The following is an 18,740-nucleotide window of genomic DNA, read 5'->3' on the forward strand; positions in this document are numbered from 1 at the left end:
GTATGGATTGGATGTTATTTCATGTTTTGAAAGTTATATATCATTTGTAAATTAAATTAACGTGAGTTAAATTGGCCTAGTGGTAAGCATGATGTGTAGCAACCAAAGTGTCTTAGGTTTGAATTCTTGCTCAAGACAAAATTACCAACTTCCACTCGTACACCAGATGCCACCCAGTCAAAATTAGACACCGTTTGAGAACTTTAGACGGAAAGGACTAACGTGGACTAAAGATAAGTGACCGGAATGAAATCTAAAAGACCATAAAGGATATTTAGCCTAAATGAATTTATTTTGTATCACAAACTAAACATGTTAGTTTAATACAAATATTATCTCTTTTAATAATTTTATTATATTTAATCTGTCAGCAAAAGTCTTAAACTAAAATCATTTTGCAAAGTTAAGAGTATTTAAACAACAGAAGCAATCAAAAGAAAGTCAAAACAAGCAAGCACATACAGAGAAAGAGAGACTCGTCAATCAATCAAAAGAGAGATGCCGGAATCCGGAAACCTCGGCGTAGTAGTAGTCGCAGTAGACGGCAGCGAAGAGAGCATGAACGCTCTCCGCTGGGCGTTACAAAATCTCAAGCTCCGATCACCTACACCCGATTCCACCAACGCCGGTTCTTTCATCATCTTCCATGTTCAATCTCCACCGTCGATCGCCACCGGTCTTAATCCCGGTTCCATCCCTTTCGGTGGCCCCAGTTCAGTACATTTTCTTACTTCCGTTTTCAATTTTCATTGTTCAAACTTTTTTGTTACTGGAATTTTGGTTTCGTCAGGTGATCTCGAAGTTCCCGCGTTCGCTGCTGCGATCGAAGCTCATCAGAAGCGTATTACTGATTCTATACTGGATCACGCTTTGGGAATTTGTTCACAATTCAATGTAATGTAACTCTAGGCTTTCTTTTTCTTTCTTTTTTTTTTTTTTCTCATTTTTTAAAATTTAAATTATTATGTGATCTCATTTGCAATCGCTGGAATATGTGAAAAATGTTGTTAGCCTATGTTTGGTAACACTATCAGTAACACTTTTAAGCTATTTTCACAGTGATTTTGAGAAGCTGGAATGTGTAGCTTCTATTCAGCCGTGATTTTCCATAGTGATTTTCATAACACATTTAATTGATCCAGAAATATTTAAAAACTGGAATATGTATAAAGTTTAATTGGCATGAAACAGTTTAAAATTTTACACTTGCATGCATTCAATCACATGTTCACATATTAACAATTGTTTAGGTAATTTAAAAACAAACATTTGCTTTTAATTAATTATTTGGCTTTTTCCTAATTTTTTTGCAAGCTTACATGAGGAAAGTGACATACAAATTAGTTCATAATAAGATAAAGGAAAATGGTTAATTATTTTGTTTTTTTATTCTATCTAATTTTTATTTGAGGTTTTTATTTAAAGAAAATTTTGGTCCCCCTATTTTATGTTATGTAGTCTATAGGATTTTAATCTCATATTTTTAATTTTGCAATTTTGATCAACTAATATTTAGACTTATGAAATGGATCTCACAACCAATTGTTTTCATGATGTGGCAAATTTTAATTTTACTTGGCAATACTATTATGTTTATATGGCTTTGATCAATATGTTAATACTTAATTTATAACTTATTTTTATCTTAAAATGGTTTAGTGCCAAAATAATTTCAATTTAGTGTAAGCCAAAATTATTTCATTTTAGTGTGTAAAAATTGGTTTAATTAACTGTTAAGCCAAAATAATTGCAATTGACTTTTCTTTATCTATAGCAGACTAAGGTCAGGACCCATGTTGTTGTTGGTGAGCCAAAGGAGAAGATTTGTGAAACTGTACAGGATTTGCATGCTGATGTGCTTGTGATGGGGTCACGAGCTTTTGGCCCTATTAAGAGGTACAAATTGGCTGCTGACAAGTTTTGATAAATACAAGAAAATTAAACCAGCAATTGACATGATTTATGGTATTTTTGAGCCTGATTAGGACATTACATATATAACAAAATGCCTAAACCTTCTGGATAACTTTTTATCCTTTATATATGATGATGTTGACAAGTGGTTAGACACTATGGTCCTAGAGTGATACTAGGGAAGAAATTGGAAAATTTCAAACTGATATGTATTAGGAGGGAAAACCAGAGTCCAATATTGGCTTGATATATTATAATCCAAAATTTAAATTGAGTTTATTAAGCTTAGGCAATTCTAACTTGTAAGTTGGTTTTGCGGTGTTACAAATTTAAAATAGACTCAAAATCAAAATCTAAGAAGTAGTGTGTTTGGTTTGGCGTTGAAGCCTCCAAACGCACGGCAAGTTGTCTTCTGGACGTGATTTTTCAGAAGCTACAACATGGAGCTTCTACGCAAACGTGGAAATTTGACGTGATTTTTTAGCAAACGTGAAAAAGCTGACGCCAATCCAAACACACTAAAGGTGTAGTTATGTTGATTTCTAATTTCCTTTGCAATATGATACAAGTAAATAGTAGTTAACAGCCATAGCAGAGTGGTAAGCAGAAGAGGTCTCCTTATAAATGGCAAAGTAGTAATTAACAGCCATTAATTTGTTTTCTTTATCCTGTCATTTATCTGCAGATTCCATTTAAACTTTGGACATTAGGCCAAATGCTCTAAATTTTACATCAATATCCTGTAATTTTTCATATTTTATTGTTTTAATGAATTTGAACTTTAAATATGTCTACCATATGGATTCGCCACTAATAAAGCTTCTTTCTATTTTGATTGCAGGATGTTCCTGGGAAGTGTTAGCAACTACTGTGCCCACCATGCTCATTGTCCAGTCATTATCATCAAGGGAAAGGAGAGCGTCAATAAGGGAAACTAATACACTTCTACCATGATATATTAATTAATTTTATATGAGTAAGTCTCACCATACTTTTATGTTGTCTCTCTCTTATAGTCTTTATTTGTTGAATATATTGTCTCTCTTATAGTCTTTTATTTGTTGAATATATTGTCTCCCTTATAAAAGGGAAACAATATATTTTGATTCTGCCATTTATTCTTTTAGGTCAACCACCTAGAATTTACCATTCTTTTATGTAAGACACTTTCTAGAAATGGATTTATTTCAAGGAATAATTTGAATTAATATGGGATTTCTATCCAATATATAAGCATGTCAAGTCAACATAATCCATAACGGCTAGGAATCACCCGAATCTGCACCGACTTTGACAAGGAAACCCCACTTTGACCTGGTGTTATGCGGGTTTGTGTTTTTCCCAATAATCAAAGCTGGGGGTGGGGATGGGAAAAACCAATCTCTGTCGCGAGTGGGGGAGACAAAACCAGCTCCGGTCCACCTCATTGTCATACCTAATAAGAAGGTTTCTATATCAGTTTTTCTCAATAGAAATAGTTTTCTTCTGATTTTCCTAGTTTTAATGCTATATAACTGAATTTCTATATAACTTGATTTTTTATCTGTTTTTTTTCATCATTTCAGTTGGATGTTTCTTTTGCGTGCTATAGAACTTACATCATAACAAATACAATCCCATAAATAACTTATGAATATCCTCATATATAGATCAAACGGGTTTCCCCCCTAAAAATGGTAAAATTGAATGCTGAATATCCAAGTGCTACTATTTTAATAATTAGAGCCTAGATTGGACCGTGATCCAATTTGGTATTAGAATGGTAAACCATCTTACTCCTGATATTCTCATGGGAATCAACAATCATAAGGACTAGATTAAAAGGTTTTAAACTACATGAATCTAATTGATTATTTGGTGAAACTGTAAGGACATACTAATTAATTTATAATTGCTTTTGCATCTTAGTGGAACTCTTCTGTTACAGACGATCAGCTGAATCTCTCTATCACTTACAATTATCAATGTTGAGGTTCTGAAATAGGTTTGGTTTCATTGTTATGGCTTCTTTTAGGCAAGTTGCCACATTTCAGGTGCTGATTCTGCGCTTTTCCAATTGATCATGTCGAAAGCTTTTTCATACTCTGGATTTTGCATGTCTTTTGCTAGTCATGTGCCGTAGCTAAGCTTTGAAGTTCGGGTTGCCAATGCTAGTCAGGTCCCGTTACAAGTACAGTTTTTCTCCGATTATAGATAATAGTGGCGTTAAGCGTGTGAAATTCTTGCAGTAAGAGTGATTTTCACCATTGCTATTTATATATTTGGTTGTTGTCGCAAGTGATTCAAAGAGAATCGTGACTACTGAAAGTTTGTATTGTTTTTGAATTTGTACAATGTTGTAAACAAATGTTGGATTAGTTTAGCTGTTAGAATTGCTATTCTTTTTAAGCATTTATCTTTCATTAATGTATAAAACATTGATTGAATTGTATGTCAGATGGGTCATGAAATATCTATCGTGTGAGAAATGAATATTGAATAACAGATGGTGAGTGTGTTTGAATAATGTAGCATATACTTGAATAGATCTATGATGGGTGGAACTATTACACTGTTATGAAAATAGTATGGTTTGACTGTTTGAGGATATGCGGCTCCTCATGAAAGGGCATGATGAACAATTGTTAATCTGGAAAGAAAAGGTACTTCCCGTCTCCACTTTTCATGTAATTATATGTTGTGTCAATTAATTTGTTTCTCTTCAAGTGTGTCCTTGAGTAATTTATTTCTATCCTTCTCATTTCTTTTTATATTATTTTTTTCCATTTGTTTTATTTGAAGGAGATGAAATGATGGAAGGAGAGGATCCCGTCCGGGTCTAAACACCCATCACATGGAGAATTGAGGTTTGAATCTTTGTTAAGAAGTGCGATGGGTGTTTAGACCTAGACGAGATCCACTCCCGACTAATCTGGAGAACTAATCTCATCGCCCACTAGCAATGGTTCAATTTAATAAAGAACAAAGTAAATATTCATTGTTAATTGTAGGAATTGTTGTAGGAATTGTGGTTTAAATTCTTAACCTGCTATACATTGTTCCACAGGATGGTTTAGAGCAAAAAGTAAGTCTCCTAAAGAGAAATTTGACCCGCTTTAAGTGAAGAAGAAATAATATTCTGAAAGGAAACATCAGCATGCTACAAGTGCAGGTATGTAATATTGTTGAATATTTTATATTGCAAAAACCTAAGAGAAGTATTATATTTTACTATTTTTAGCTAGCATTATCCTTAGTTTCCTCATCACTATCTTTCAACTAAACCATAAAAACCAAACACTATATTCATTTTTTATTTTACTTATAGACCATAATAATTTATATTAATTTAAATTTCATTGGACACAAAGTGAGGAGCTCAATTTACACATTTCAAAATAGAGATAGAAATAAATAATACTATTAAGAGTCCCACATCGGATAATATATGGCCTGAACGCCGGTTTTGTAGGGTTGAGTTAGGTCCAACCACATTTCTTAACATGATATCAGAGTCTCGTTTAAGATCCGATAGGGCACCTACTATTAGGTTTCTGCTATCGGGCCACCCACCATTTATTTCCACGCTCCAGTTGTCTAGTCCTGGGCGTGAGGGTTTATTTTTTTTGTTTTTTGCATTAATTAAGGCCAACGAGATCCACTGCCATCTCTCTAACTCTCTCAAGCCTTTAAACTTGGAATTTTTGTCTCCATATTCACATCAATCTCTCTCAAAACACAAATCCAATTCAACACTATCACTCACTCGTGCAATGTTCAAAACAATAGTACTTGCATGAGCACAATGTCCATCTGTAAAAATGCATGAATTTTTTAATAGGTTATTATGAATTATTAGGTACAGTTTGTTGAGAATCTCATGCAATAATAAATTAATTACTTCTACCAAAAGCAATCAATTGATTTATCAATTAATTAATTAACCCCACCACTGATGAACTGCTACTCCTTCATCTCTCAACTTTCCATACAAAGCCAAACATTCCCAATAAGCCCTTCTACCTCTAGTCCCTTGTTTCAAATTCAAACCATGTGGCTTGCACTCCAAGAAAAGTTCATCCACCAACATGATAGCCTTACTCCTCATCATTTCTTCAACAACTTCGGCTTCGGCTTTCATCACCACGTACTCTTCGGGTTTTACGTTCTTCGTCAACCAATCTGACATCTCAATATGACCTGCGCTTGTACCCTCAGCGACGGTCTCTATTTTATACATCTCAAAATTCTTGTTCCTTGTTGGATAATTCTTTGAAAACCAATGTGTTCCACTACCTCCGTCTTTTTGTGGCAACCCTACGTCGATGAAAACTCGACGAGGGTAGTTTTCAAGGGTGTCACCCATTAAATCGGGTAAAAACTTTGTACGCTTCAAATACACTCTTGATTTCCCAGAGGCAGCACGTGGAGGCTCGAGGAGAACATCCTCAAGTTTCTGAAGTGCTGCTTTCTTTGCCTCGGTTGCATAGCCGAATAACTTTCGCTGCCCGCCAACTTTCAAATCTGTTTCGGTAATTGGTGAAGTTGGTACCTTCTTCATTGCCATTACTACTTTCTCAAACCTTCTCATGTATGCCACTTTATAGTTTGAGGGTTTGTGAAACGCGGCGGCATTTAGAATCACCACTGCTGCAATGCCATTTACTTTTAGAGCTCTGTCAATGAATTTTGATGAAGTGGGGAAGTCCGACGTGAAGATAAAATCAACAGTTTTATCGGGAATCAATTTCTGTTTCTTCACATCGTTCAACGGAATGTATTCCATTTTGTATTGATCTTTGAGACTCAGAAACTGATGAAACCCTTGTTCTTGATCTCCAAGAAAAACCATTTTGTGTTGTTTCGAATTCTTCACAAGGCCCTCGTTCGATAGGTCGCTGAAGAGGAGTGATAAAAGTTGCTCCATGTTGATGGGATGATCAAATCCACTTACTTTTTGTTGTTGTGGAAGAATCTTCATGTTTGAGGTTGAATCATCATGACTACTAGGATTTCTTGAAACAAATGAAGAACTAATCAATGGCAATGAAGCCACAAACAATGCCAAAATAACCAAACGGTAAAAAATCTTCCATGTTCCTGATTTAGGGAACTTAATTACAAGATAATAGGCTTTTGGGTTGAAAGAAAATGCACTAGCATTTTTGTTTCTGTTGTAAAGAGAACCTTTTGTTCCAAAGGAAGAAGCAGCTAGATCAAATCCCATGGTGATGTAATATTAGAAAATAATAAGGCAGAAGAAGAATGTATAACAAAATCTAAAAGAGATATGATGAAAATGTTAAGGTAATTATAAAAGGGTGCGAAAGAAAAGAGGAGGTGTGGATAGAAACTAGGTAAAGTTTTTAGCGAGAGCAGAATCTAGCTGCAGTGTGATTACCACCAACAAGGCCAACTCGGTTATTTTTGAATGCTAACAAGAGTGATAACAACTCTCTCATACGTTGCATCTCCATTTTGTGATCAATCTCTTATGATAATCCAGGTCGATGATGGTGTTTGAGGGTTGATTAATTGTATATTTTAGTTTAGGAACTCGTCTCTCTCTCATTCACCTTCATCGATCAAGAATACAAGGAAAATGTGAGAGGGGGAGACACTTTTTTTGAGAGGCTTTGTTGATGATAATAATAATGATTAATGATTAATAATTGAAGGTTGTGATTATTTGGTTTTAGTATTTGAATTGGGAGAAGGATACGGATTTGTTTGAGGATAATTATGTGGTAGAGATTGGTTTGTGAAATGGTTGGTGATGCGAAAATTGTGTGATGCCATTCATTATAATTTTCTTCTCTTTTATGTCTTATGATATGTTTGTTTTTTAAGATTAGTTAAATTAATGCATGAGTGTAGGGTGAATTTATCCTATTATGGGTGTGTGTATAGGTTGGTATTTAGTTTTGCTACTCAAAGATAATGATGTGCTATTAATGGAAAACTAATTATCATAATTAAAGGTTAAACAGGTCGCATGTGTCTATCATTTGCGAAGCTGTCCCAAATTACTATTGGATATTAGTATTTTTTTTGGTGAAGTCTAAAGTGAGGGCTCAACTAAATGCCTCACCGGTGAAGCACGTGAAAATTACCGTTAGATTTAATCAACAGTCTAGATTAATTAAAAATAAAAATGAAAACAAATATTCATATCCACATACAATACTTGCCTAATATAATTTTTTTTATAAAACACATCATTTACCATTTAACCCATCCCCAATTTATTAAAATTCTACTGAAATCAAAATTGAGATGTTAAGGGTAAACAAAATCAAATATGTAATGTTAATGAGCGTAAGTAACAATGTACATATCATAATAAGATTGAATGAAGACAGTGACTCAACTATTTTCTTTTTGTTTTGCCTGGTTTACATTGAATCAACTTTTTAAATCAAAGAGCAATGTATTTCAAAAGTCAAAAAGCAACACCTAAAATTGTATCAAATTAAAATTTAATGCTAGTTTTTTGTGATTCAATATTGAATTCTTTAAATTAAATTCTTAATAGTACTTGTAAAAGAACAAATTTACCATCTTTAAATGCAAACAAAATTAAAAATGATAAGAAACACATCTAATTCCAATCCAAAAAAGTGAATTTCCTAGACACCATCTTTTATGTTGTGATTAATTCATCTTCATTGCAAGAACTTTTATTTACCTTCCTAGTTAATGCTACATTTAATCATTAACCTGTGCTTTGTTGTCATGCTAAGTTAAATTATAGAATAAAACAAAATAAAATTGTTAACTAGTAACCTCCATTGAATATTTCTTCTAACTTTTCTTTTATAATAACATCTCAAGTTTAAAACTTTGAAGGAACAGTTTGAGAGAATAATAATTATCAAACATTTGAACTCAAATCACATTAAATTAGTCAATAGTTTACAGTATAATACTAATATTGGTGATGGGTAGTTATTGTTGAGAAGAAAAACTGTTTCCACGATTGTTTATACCGAGATAAGTGGTACAAGATCTTGTGTGTCAATATACAAATGTTCTCATTTTTATTTTCAAGGTATCCACACCATTAATTAAAGGGTTAAATATGCCAGGGGTCCCTATAAATATGCGACCCTGCAATTTTAGTCCCTCTAAAATTTTTCTTCAATAAATGGCCCTCACAAACTTCTCCGTCCCCAACATTGGTCGACCCTCCCGTTAGTTTCCACTAACGGAGGCTGACGTGGCACGCCACGTGGAAGATAGATTGACAAAAGTCTGAAAACATTTGAAATTGAGGGGGTTTTAAACCTCCTGTAAACTAACAAAAAAAAACAAAAATCTTGGTTCTGAACTTTTATCAAACACCTTGCAAACAAGTTCAGAAACAAGATTTTGTGAAACACACTCAATCATGTGAAACTGCAAAGCACATCAGTGAACAACACAGATTCTCCAACTGTGACCACTCTCTCTTCTCTATCTTCGTTTCTTTCTCTCTCTCTATTATCTATCTTAAATTTCCTCTGCAAATTGCTTATTATTCCAACCCAAATAACAACCTAATCATCAAAATCGAACAAAAAACATTCCAAACAAACTAAAAAGGAACAAGAAAAGACCACAATTATGAGCTAAAAAAAAGAGTTATGAGCTAAAATTGTTAGTGGAACTTTGAAATCAAGCAATTATAAGCTAAAAAAAAGAGTTATGGATGTATACAGAACATCTTCACAACGTAGTTTAAGGGGAATCAATATAGTTGTGACTTTGTCCCTAATAATTGATGTATAAACTTGTGAAAGTCAAGAACGATGGCTCAAAGACATTGATACCGAGAGTGAAAGATTTGTCCTTCCAACTAGTGTGAAGTTTCTCCAAGACATTAATTTATATTGACTTTGATGAATAGAATGATTGTTTTGTCCTTTTAGTTTGTCTTTAACAATGGTGTGCATTTTCCATTCAAGCATCTATCACTCTTATGCTTCTTCCAATTATTGATGCTAGTTGTTGTGATACTATGTGAAATCAATCATCTACAGAAACTACACAATCAGATTAGTTGATCCCGGAATTGTAGATGGTGATTGCTCCACCATTCCCCGGTATTTCTTAACCGCAACCAATCTTGACTACCAGCGTGATCCATATGAAGTCGTGGATGGTCAAACTAATTCTGGGCATGTAATATACTTGAACTATAGCAAGCCAGTGAAGAACGATCCTATTTACGTGGATACATCTTCCTGTTTCAAATGGCATTCCAAAGGCCATGTATATGCTATCGCTGCGGACATTAGCACTGGGAGGTTAAATGTTGGTTGTGACGTGAAACTTGTTGCTATGTCATCAGCTTCTCCTTTTATGTCGTATTTCTAGGATGATACAACAAGCCCTCAAAAATATTTTTCATACAAGGAAATTTATGGAATGCTAAACTATGGATTTGATCTTTCATGGATTGGACATAACGTTTTGGAACAACGAATTTAGGAAGACGAGCTTGTCCTTTGAATTCATCCATCTTTGAACACAGATTGATAATTCGAAATGGCAAGTTATATAAATTGTTCAAATTGTTCTAACAGTCACACTTTTTCAAATTATTTGGAATCAGTTATCTTACACTTTATTTCATTTTAGCCTGAAACCTTGCAAGCAATTCTTCCTGATTGTGGACACTTACATCACTGAAGCCTAGCAAATTCAGCCAAACATTTGTACCACTCGTAAGAGATACTTGCCGCTCTGATGTGTCACTTCCAAAAATGACAAACACTTTTCGATCTCCTTCACAGTGGGGAAATGGCTTATTAATCTCTAAAGATTTTGATCTTCTTGGAATCTGACCTGATATACTACTGGCTGATATACTATGGCGAAAGTTTGTAACGGATGGGGAGAGACGAAACTTATGTGTGGTCAAATTTGCTTTTTTTTTTGGGTTCATTTAGAAGGGGTTTAAAACCCCCGCAATTTCAAATATTTTTCAGATTTTTGCCAAGCTGTCTTCCACGTGGCGTGCCACCTCAGCCTCCGTTAATGAAAACTAACGGGAGGGACCAATGTTAGGGACGTAAAAGTTTGTGAGGACTATTAATTGAAGAAAAATTTTAAAAGGACTAAAATTGCAGGGTCGCATATTTATAGGGACTAAAAACGTATTTAACCCTTAATTAAATCTAATGGTATTATTTTGTGGTTCACCGGTGAGGGACTTAATTGAATCCTCACCCTAGATGCTACCTTTTTTTTTTTTTATATATAATGACATATAATGTTTTAAAAGAGTGTTCACAATATACTAATATAATGCTAACTAGTCGTCCGCACGTGTGAAACACGGACATGTATTATTGAATAAATATTCAAAACAAAAATTACATAAAATTAATGTATAAATTTAAGAATTTAATTGGTATGCACCGACAGTGTAAAGTAGTTTTACACCGTCACTAAATCGTGATCGTTAAATGTTTATTAAAATTTAATTTTTATTTTAATTATTTATAAAATAATATTTATGAATGGTTGTGATGCACTGACTATGTAAAAAAATTTATGCTTCTCTTTTTTTCGTTAAAATTTTAAATAAATTTTTCTCGTGTCAACTATAATATATGTATATAAACCTTCCTATCAATATTTGAATTACACTACCTTCTCAAAAATATTACTCCTATTTCAACTTATAGTTCCAATTCTAGATTTAGAAGATCGAAAACAGTAATCTTATTAAAAAAAAAAAGTAGTGTCTACATAGATAATTAAGTTTTTTTTTTTAATATCAAATAATCCTAAATATATTGAAGGACAATTTTAAGGTAATTGTTTTATTAGATTAATTAAATTGATTTATTATTATTGAGATGTTATTGAGAGTGTTTGAAATTGAGAAATAATAGAGTTAAAGTTTAAAAGTACTTCTGATATCCCTAATAGAGTTAAAATTATTAATTTGTAAAAGAAAATTGAAAAAGAATTGCAATGAAGTTCTCATTGGGTGTTCTATTTATGGGGGATTTTTTTTTGTGTAAGCAATATGGAATTAAAACGAGAACAAAGGGTTCTCGAAACCTGTTTACACAGAAGAGCAGGAATAAAACAAAAAACCTGCTAACAAAGAGAAATTACAAACCAACTAGAGTTATGAGAGGTAAAACAAAGGCTCTTTGCTAAACTCATAAAAACTATAAATTGGGTGCGTAATTTCTCCAAAAAAAGACCACTTCCACAATAAGGACTTGATATTCCAATCACATTATCAACAACCCATCCTTCATTCCGGAAGCAAAACCCGTTTCTAGTTAGCCAAAAAGTCCACAAAATAGCTAACCAAACCAAACCACTTTTTCCCTCTTTAACTTTCTTTTTTTTACAAAAAATATACCAATCCATAAAACTATGAAGACACTCTTCTTCCATATTCCCCACCGGTTTACCAATCCACACGGCTATTTCCCTCCACACCCCCCTCACCAAAGAACACTTGAAGAAAGAATGATCACAACTTTTCGGAAAAATCCCACAAAAAACACACTTTAAATTTTCTTCCGACAAAGGAACACCCCTAAAAGATAGTAAATCCTTTGTTGGGAGCCTATTTACAAAAGTCCTCCAAGCAAATGCCTTAATCTTAAAGGGCACTTGAATCTTCCAAATTAAATCAAAAGCCATATCATATCTACCCAACGGACCAAACGGCAAGCGGGAAGAAACCATCGACTCATAACAAGAAGCAACGGAAAAAATACCTTCCGCCGAACCGGACCACGAAACTTTATCCCTTCCCTCCATCAAAGGCTCACGGCCAACCAACAAATTACGAAGCGAAACATCCTCCGCCACTACAATCGGATCAGAATCAATATGTAACACAACCCCAAAATTCCCCCACTCCCATTCACCATTTAACCATCCTCCCATACTAGCCACCGCCACCCGTTTCAACAAAGAAGCCGCGTATAAATTAGGGAACTCCTCCTTTAAACAAATATTTCCCACCCACCTAGCCTCCCAAAAAGGTGTGATAAAACCATTCCCCAAAACAAACCGACAATTAAAACCCAACGGATCTACTCCTTTAACTTTACCAAGAGTAATAATATCCTTCCACCACACCGAGGCTAAAGAAAGAGAAGAAGGAGAGAGAGAAGATAAAGGATTAGAAGACATACCTCCACAAAAGGACTCCATTGTAAAATCCCCATAACGAGCTTTTAACAAATTGAACCAAAGAGCTTCTTCACCTTTTAATATCCTCCACCGCCATTTATTAAGGAGAGCACGGTTGAAATCACCCACTTCTTTAATACCAATTCCTCCCTTTATATACGGTAAGCAAACTTGTTTCCAACTCACCCAATGAATCTTCCTTTTCTCCTCCAAACCCCCTCCCCACAAAAAATTACTTTGAAGCCTAGCCACCTCCTTAGCCACCGTAATCGGCATCCTATAAAACGACATAGTGAAAATAGCAAGAGAGCTAAGGCAAGATATCAAAAGAGTTATCCTTCCTCCCAAACTTAGAAAACGATTTTTCCAACCCGATAAACGGTTCTTAATCTTTGTTAAAAGAGGAGTCCAAGATGAAGTTTTCCTCGGATCACAACCCACTCTAATACCAAGAAAAAGAAAATTGCTTCCTTCAACTTTACAAGATAAAACATAAGCGGCCGCCTCCAAGAAATTTGCACTTACATTAATACCAATCAATTTACTCTTGTGATAATTAATCCCAAGGCCCGACACTAATTCGAAAGCTTTTAAAACCGCTTTGATAGCCCAGTCCATAAATTAATTTTAGATTTCAGTTTGGTTCCTCCATTCCGTTAATTTGGCTGTAAAAACGTTTTTACTGGACTGAGCACAAGGATTATAATACATTTGTGACTCGGCATGACATTATATTGCAAGTTCATTGTTTCTTCAATAACCATTTTCATCTATTAAAATGATAGGTGGTTACTATTTTTTTTAATTTACAATTTAATAATAATTTAAAACATGATGGCAGTGGGAAGTTTTAAATGAAATTAATAATTATTGTATTTATTATTAATTAATTAAAGAAAAAGATTTTGGCGGGTAATTTTTTATGGAAATTATAATTAAGTATGATGATATATATTCAAGAGCTTTAGAACTAAGGGTTAATGGTGTTTTTCAATTTAATAAGAGGTTCTTTATTCAATTTAACCCTATGATTAGTTTTATTTTATGGGTTCCTTAACAATTTCTTTAGTACACAAATTTAAGTTAATATTCTTTATTTAGTACTAAAGTCCATAAATTAATTTTAGATTTCAGTTTGGTTCCTCCATTCCGTTAATTTGGCTGTAAAAACGTTTTTACTGGACTGAGCACAAGGATTATAATACATTTGTGACTCAGCATGACATTATATTGCAAGTTCATTGTTTCTTCAATAACCATTTTCATCTTCTTTGCATAAATTAGGGTTAATATTCATCTTCTCCTTCATCCTTCTTCTTCCAAATTTGTGAGAAAATCATATTCATCTAAACCGTTTTCGTCATAAATTATGCTAATATGTTAATAAATTCTAGTAATTATTCAAAATCAAACAATCAAAGTTGTGGGTCATTTGGATATGTGGTGATAAGAAACAAAAGGATGGATTGTTGGTGCCAAGAAGAGTGTATAATGCGTACTGTTACAAATTTGAACAGTGTCAATGTTGGTAAAAAGTTTTGGGGTTGTAGGAATTACCTAAATGAATTTGAGAAGGGATGCAATTTTTTTAAATGGGTAGGTGATGAAGTTGTTGATGGAAGGGATTTGAAGATCGAAAGGCAACGGAAGAAAATATTCAAGTTGAAGAATGAGGTTTTGAGCATAAGAGGAACGTTGAAAAATGCAATAGTGTTTGACATTATTAGTTTAAGGTTTAATTTAGTGTTTGTAACCACATATTTAAGATAGATTTGTGGGCAACACAACATGTAATTTTCTGTTATAAAACTATGTAATGGATTCATTGTTTTAAATTCAATAAACTGTTTTGCCATTTCAGTACTGCTATAGTTTAGTAGTCTGTAATATTGTAGAAGATTGATTTAAGCGAATGAAATATATTAAATAAGGTACTTAAATGGAACAATGCAATAAAATAGGGATTGTGTTATTTATCTAGTTCCATGTTATTTATCTTCGTTTGCAGTTTTATCAAATATCGCAAAAGTTTTAACTGGAACAATGCAAATAAGAACACGATGATGAATATTGCTTTCTCAAAACATATTGCATTATAAAAACATGTGTTCATTGACATTAATACCAAAAGGCCATAATTGTAGGTTCATTATCACTAAGACAAATGGCCATATTTTGTGTTCATTGATGCTAATACAAAAAAAAACTAATTTAGTTCATTAATACTGATACAAAAAATTCTAATTATGTGTTCATTGATACTAAGTTACACAAACGGTAAAACATAGAATTGGTAGGTGATCAGGCTGCAGTTCCTTTAGGATTGGTAGATACAATCTGACTTGGTCCAAGCTGAGTTGCGCTTCATGCTGACTTGGTCCAGGATGAGTTGCATCATGCTGAGTTGGTCTAGGCTAACTTGCTTCAGGCTAACTTGGACCATATTGACTTGGTACACGTTGAGTGGTCTGAGTTAGTGCTAGAAGTTTGTAGGTTGCTTTGTTGTACCCCCATCACGTGGCATCTACTGCACAAGGTTTCAAAGTTAACTCGCTCTAGTTGTGTCTCATTTGTTATACTCTCTGATGCATTTGTAGTCCTCTTCTTCTTTGGCCTTCCTGGTTGCCATTTGATTGGTGGTGGTTGTAATTTAACATACTCTTTTTTCTCCCATAGAGTTTCCCCATTCACTGGAAAAATGAAAGGTGCATAGCATGCCTCATACAGTTGTCTTTTGTAGCAATCAGGCACATAATTATCAATCTCCAATTGTTGAAATTCCATGCAAGATATTGCATGACAACATGGTAAACCTGTCAACATCCATCTCCTACAAGAACACTCCTTGGTGGACAGATTCACAGTATACTTTTCTCCATTATATGAGATGTGTCTTACCTCATAATCATACTCGCCTGCACGCCTGGGTAACATATAAAAATTTAGACACACATCTTAATGAACAAATGTAAAACACACATCTTAATGAACAAATACCTCACAATCCAACTGTTTATTTTTTTCAGATTCTTTTGCAATCATTTTCTTGATATTGGGTAGAATATCACCTTTAAAATTGGCAATTTTCTGTCTGTTTCACTTCCACCATTGCATGAGGTACACTTTGATCTCTTCAATCATTATTATGACTGATTCGCCCTAGATGTCACAAAAACATAGTTGAAAGCCTCTGACATGTTCACCGGGGTATCACATAAAGGATTGGTCTTGAAGAAAGCCTTGCTCCAAAACTTTGGTGGTAGCTTTATCAAATGCTTGAAAGCATCTGTAACAACCTTCATTTCCAGCATGGATTTTTCAAAGGCATTCACATAACTGGTTGTAGCATTTTTTCACATCAACTCCTCGAGTTTAATTCCTGGATATTTCTTCCTAAAGTTGATGTATAGATAGATGCCTTCATTTACAAAGCAATAATGAACATTCATTTCAAAAATATGCCTAAATAAAAAATGAACAATGAGTTAGTTTTAAACTAGGATTCTCCCTCAAATTGTTCTGAATCTTACTCATGAGCCATTTGGATGTGAGAAAATTCACCTTATAAACACTATTACACGTGTATTTATCAAAAACCTTCATGAGCTGCCATGTATCTTCATTTTTAATTTTGGCATAATATGCCTTCCATGGACAACTTTTTTTAAAATATCACCCTCATCCATGTCTTGTCATTTTCCTTGAACTTCAAGTTTCCACCATTGTGTATGGAGTATGTCCTAATACCATCCTTGAAATCTTGGTTAGAAGCAAAGTATGTCCCAAATTCCCACTTATTGTCATCCATACTTTTAGGCATTTTGAAAGTTTGCCAAAATTCCTATCCAACACATTCATCTTCACTATAATACTCTTCAAATCCATCCTCACTATTTTCATCCTCAATGTCACTAAAACCCTTCAAATTTAAAGTTGTTTCTTCTTCATCTACATCACAATCTTCCAAAATACTTATTTCACCCAATGCTTCAGACTTATTTAGTTTCTTAGGTGGTCAACTTTACCTTTTTCCTTCCCCTTTCCCTTCCCCTTCCCTTTACCCTTACCTACCCCTTTCTCTTTCCCCTTACCTTTACCTTTACCTTTCTCCTTCTCCTTCTCCTTACCTTTACCTTTCCCCTTTTTATTCCCTTTTTTAGATATTTGTTCTTCAATCACATCATCTTCAGAAACTTCATTTTCAGTAATTGCAATGTCTTCACTTATAACCACATCATCATCAGAATCTTCAAAATTTATCTCCAATGCACTGTCATCACTGCCACCTTCTATTCCCTCATCCACCTCTATGTTACAGTTCATTCCCTTGTCTACCTTTATGTTACAGTTCATACCCTCATCATGTCCAACTTCAGTGGTCCCCTCATCATGTTCAACTTAAGTGGTCCCCTTGTCATTTATGTCTTCTTGTTTCACATCATGTGCAACATCTGTGGTCCCCTTGTCATTTATGTCTCCTTCTTCCACACCAGCTTCAACTTCAATGCCTCATTCATCCATAACATTCTCAACTTCAGTGGACCCCTTATCAGTAATGTCTCCTTCATCCATAAATTCTCAATTTCAATGGCCCCTTTATCCACAATGTCTCCATCATTCTTTACATTCTCAACACATGTGGTTCCCTCAATATTATTCTCACCCAAATCAGTTTCAGTGGCACCTACCTCCACATTGTATTCAAGTGATAGTATTGGTTCCTCTATTACATCAATTTGTAGTATAGGATGCATATCATATAAATGCATTTTCCCAGTCAACTCAGCAATTGTATGCATCCTCTTATTTCCATTGTCATCATTCAACAAAACTATGCTATTGCACTCCATTTGATCATAAAACCAAAGGCTCTCTACAGTTGGATAACCTAAATCCTTTAACCCACCCAACACTTTGAAATAACTCCAAAAATCGGGATCAACATCCCAAGTTTCCTCTAAGCCTTTATAATCTAATTTCGTGAACTCAACAAACTCACCCCCATGATGAACAATGCACCGAAAGCGACTATTCATGACTTAGATAAAGTATCTGAATGAGAAATATAAACCAGGAAAAGGAAAAACCCTAAAAAATTGTGTTTTTATAGACAAATGTTTGATTATTTGTACCTTATAACAATATATGGACAAAGTTCTTCTTCCTATCTGTATTGTAAGAAGTATCAATAAGGAAGATTCCACAAATCCTAAAAATGAAGATTAACGAAGTTCTGGGTCATTTGGAAGGCGAACAAAGATGTATGATACGAACAAACCAAAAAAAGGAGGTAGATTAACATACCTTTGTGAGCGTAAGAGAGCAATGAAGATGGTGTGAAGATAGTTTCGTTAGGATTTTCTCACAGAGCTCAAGTGAACTCAAAATGAAACAAGTGAGCTTAAATGAAACGTTTCAAAATAATTTAATTTTCATTCAAAATGTATTAGCATAAATCTATGTCAGCTAAAAAAAGCCCAAGTGGACTCCCACCCTTGCAAAAACTAACGGAAGTATATAACTTTTAACTGAAAGGGACCTAAAATAAATGTTTACTACATAAGGGACTTAACTGAAATCTTAAATTAAGTTAAGGGACCAAATGATGCATTAAGCCTATCGTTTTTTATCCCTGCAATATGGGCGCAGACTCAATTTTAGTCCTTGACTACAATCTATCAAGTGTATTAGAC

At 34.0% G+C, this 18,740-nt stretch overlaps 2 protein-coding genes across 3 annotated transcripts; one reads left to right on the plus strand and one right to left on the minus strand.

Annotated features, from left to right (window-relative positions):
• Positions 1 to 417: 417 nt before the first annotated feature.
• Positions 418 to 4,366, plus strand: LOC131641604 (universal stress protein PHOS34-like). Of its 2 annotated transcripts, none has more exons than XM_058911904.1 (5): positions 418 to 712; positions 791 to 894; positions 1,775 to 1,896; positions 2,756 to 2,890; positions 3,929 to 4,366. In XM_058911904.1, exons 1-4 carry the CDS (start codon positions 499 to 501, stop codon positions 2,850 to 2,852), a joined length of 537 nt encoding a protein of 178 aa, XP_058767887.1. In that variant the 5' UTR covers positions 418 to 498; the 3' UTR covers positions 2,853 to 2,890; positions 3,929 to 4,366. The 2 variants fall into 2 exon arrangements, with proteins under 2 accessions (XP_058767887.1, XP_058767888.1); XM_058911905.1 differs by having other exon boundaries at positions 421 to 712; positions 1,778 to 1,896.
• Positions 4,367 to 5,707: 1,341 nt separating this feature from the next.
• Positions 5,708 to 7,565, minus strand: LOC131641603 (uncharacterized). The gene has a single exon (XM_058911903.1). The coding sequence runs from the start codon at positions 7,118 to 7,120 to the stop codon at positions 5,834 to 5,836; it is 1,287 nt and encodes a 428-aa protein (XP_058767886.1). The 5' UTR covers positions 7,121 to 7,565; the 3' UTR covers positions 5,708 to 5,833.
• Between the last annotated feature and the right edge of the window lie 11,175 nt (positions 7,566 to 18,740).

This window comes from Vicia villosa, unplaced genomic scaffold (assembly GCF_029867415.1).
Source record: "Vicia villosa cultivar HV-30 ecotype Madison, WI unplaced genomic scaffold, Vvil1.0 ctg.003872F_1_1, whole genome shotgun sequence".
Taxonomy (NCBI): Eukaryota; Viridiplantae; Streptophyta; class Magnoliopsida; order Fabales; family Fabaceae; genus Vicia; species Vicia villosa.

Coding starts and splice junctions, on each gene's coding strand:
- LOC131641604 (XM_058911904.1), top strand. CDS start 499: ATGCCGGAATCCGGAAACCTCGGCGTAGTAGTAGTCGCAGTAGACGGC. Junction 713..790: donor CATCCCTTTCGGTGGCCCCA/GTTCAGTACATT, acceptor TGGTTTCGTCAG/GTGATCTCGAAGTTCCCGCG. Junction 1,897..2,755: donor GCTTTTGGCCCTATTAAGAG/GTACAAATTGGC, acceptor TTTTGATTGCAG/GATGTTCCTGGGAAGTGTTA.
- LOC131641603 (XM_058911903.1), bottom strand. CDS start 7,120: ATGGGATTTGATCTAGCTGCTTCTTCCTTTGGAACAAAAGGTTCTCTT.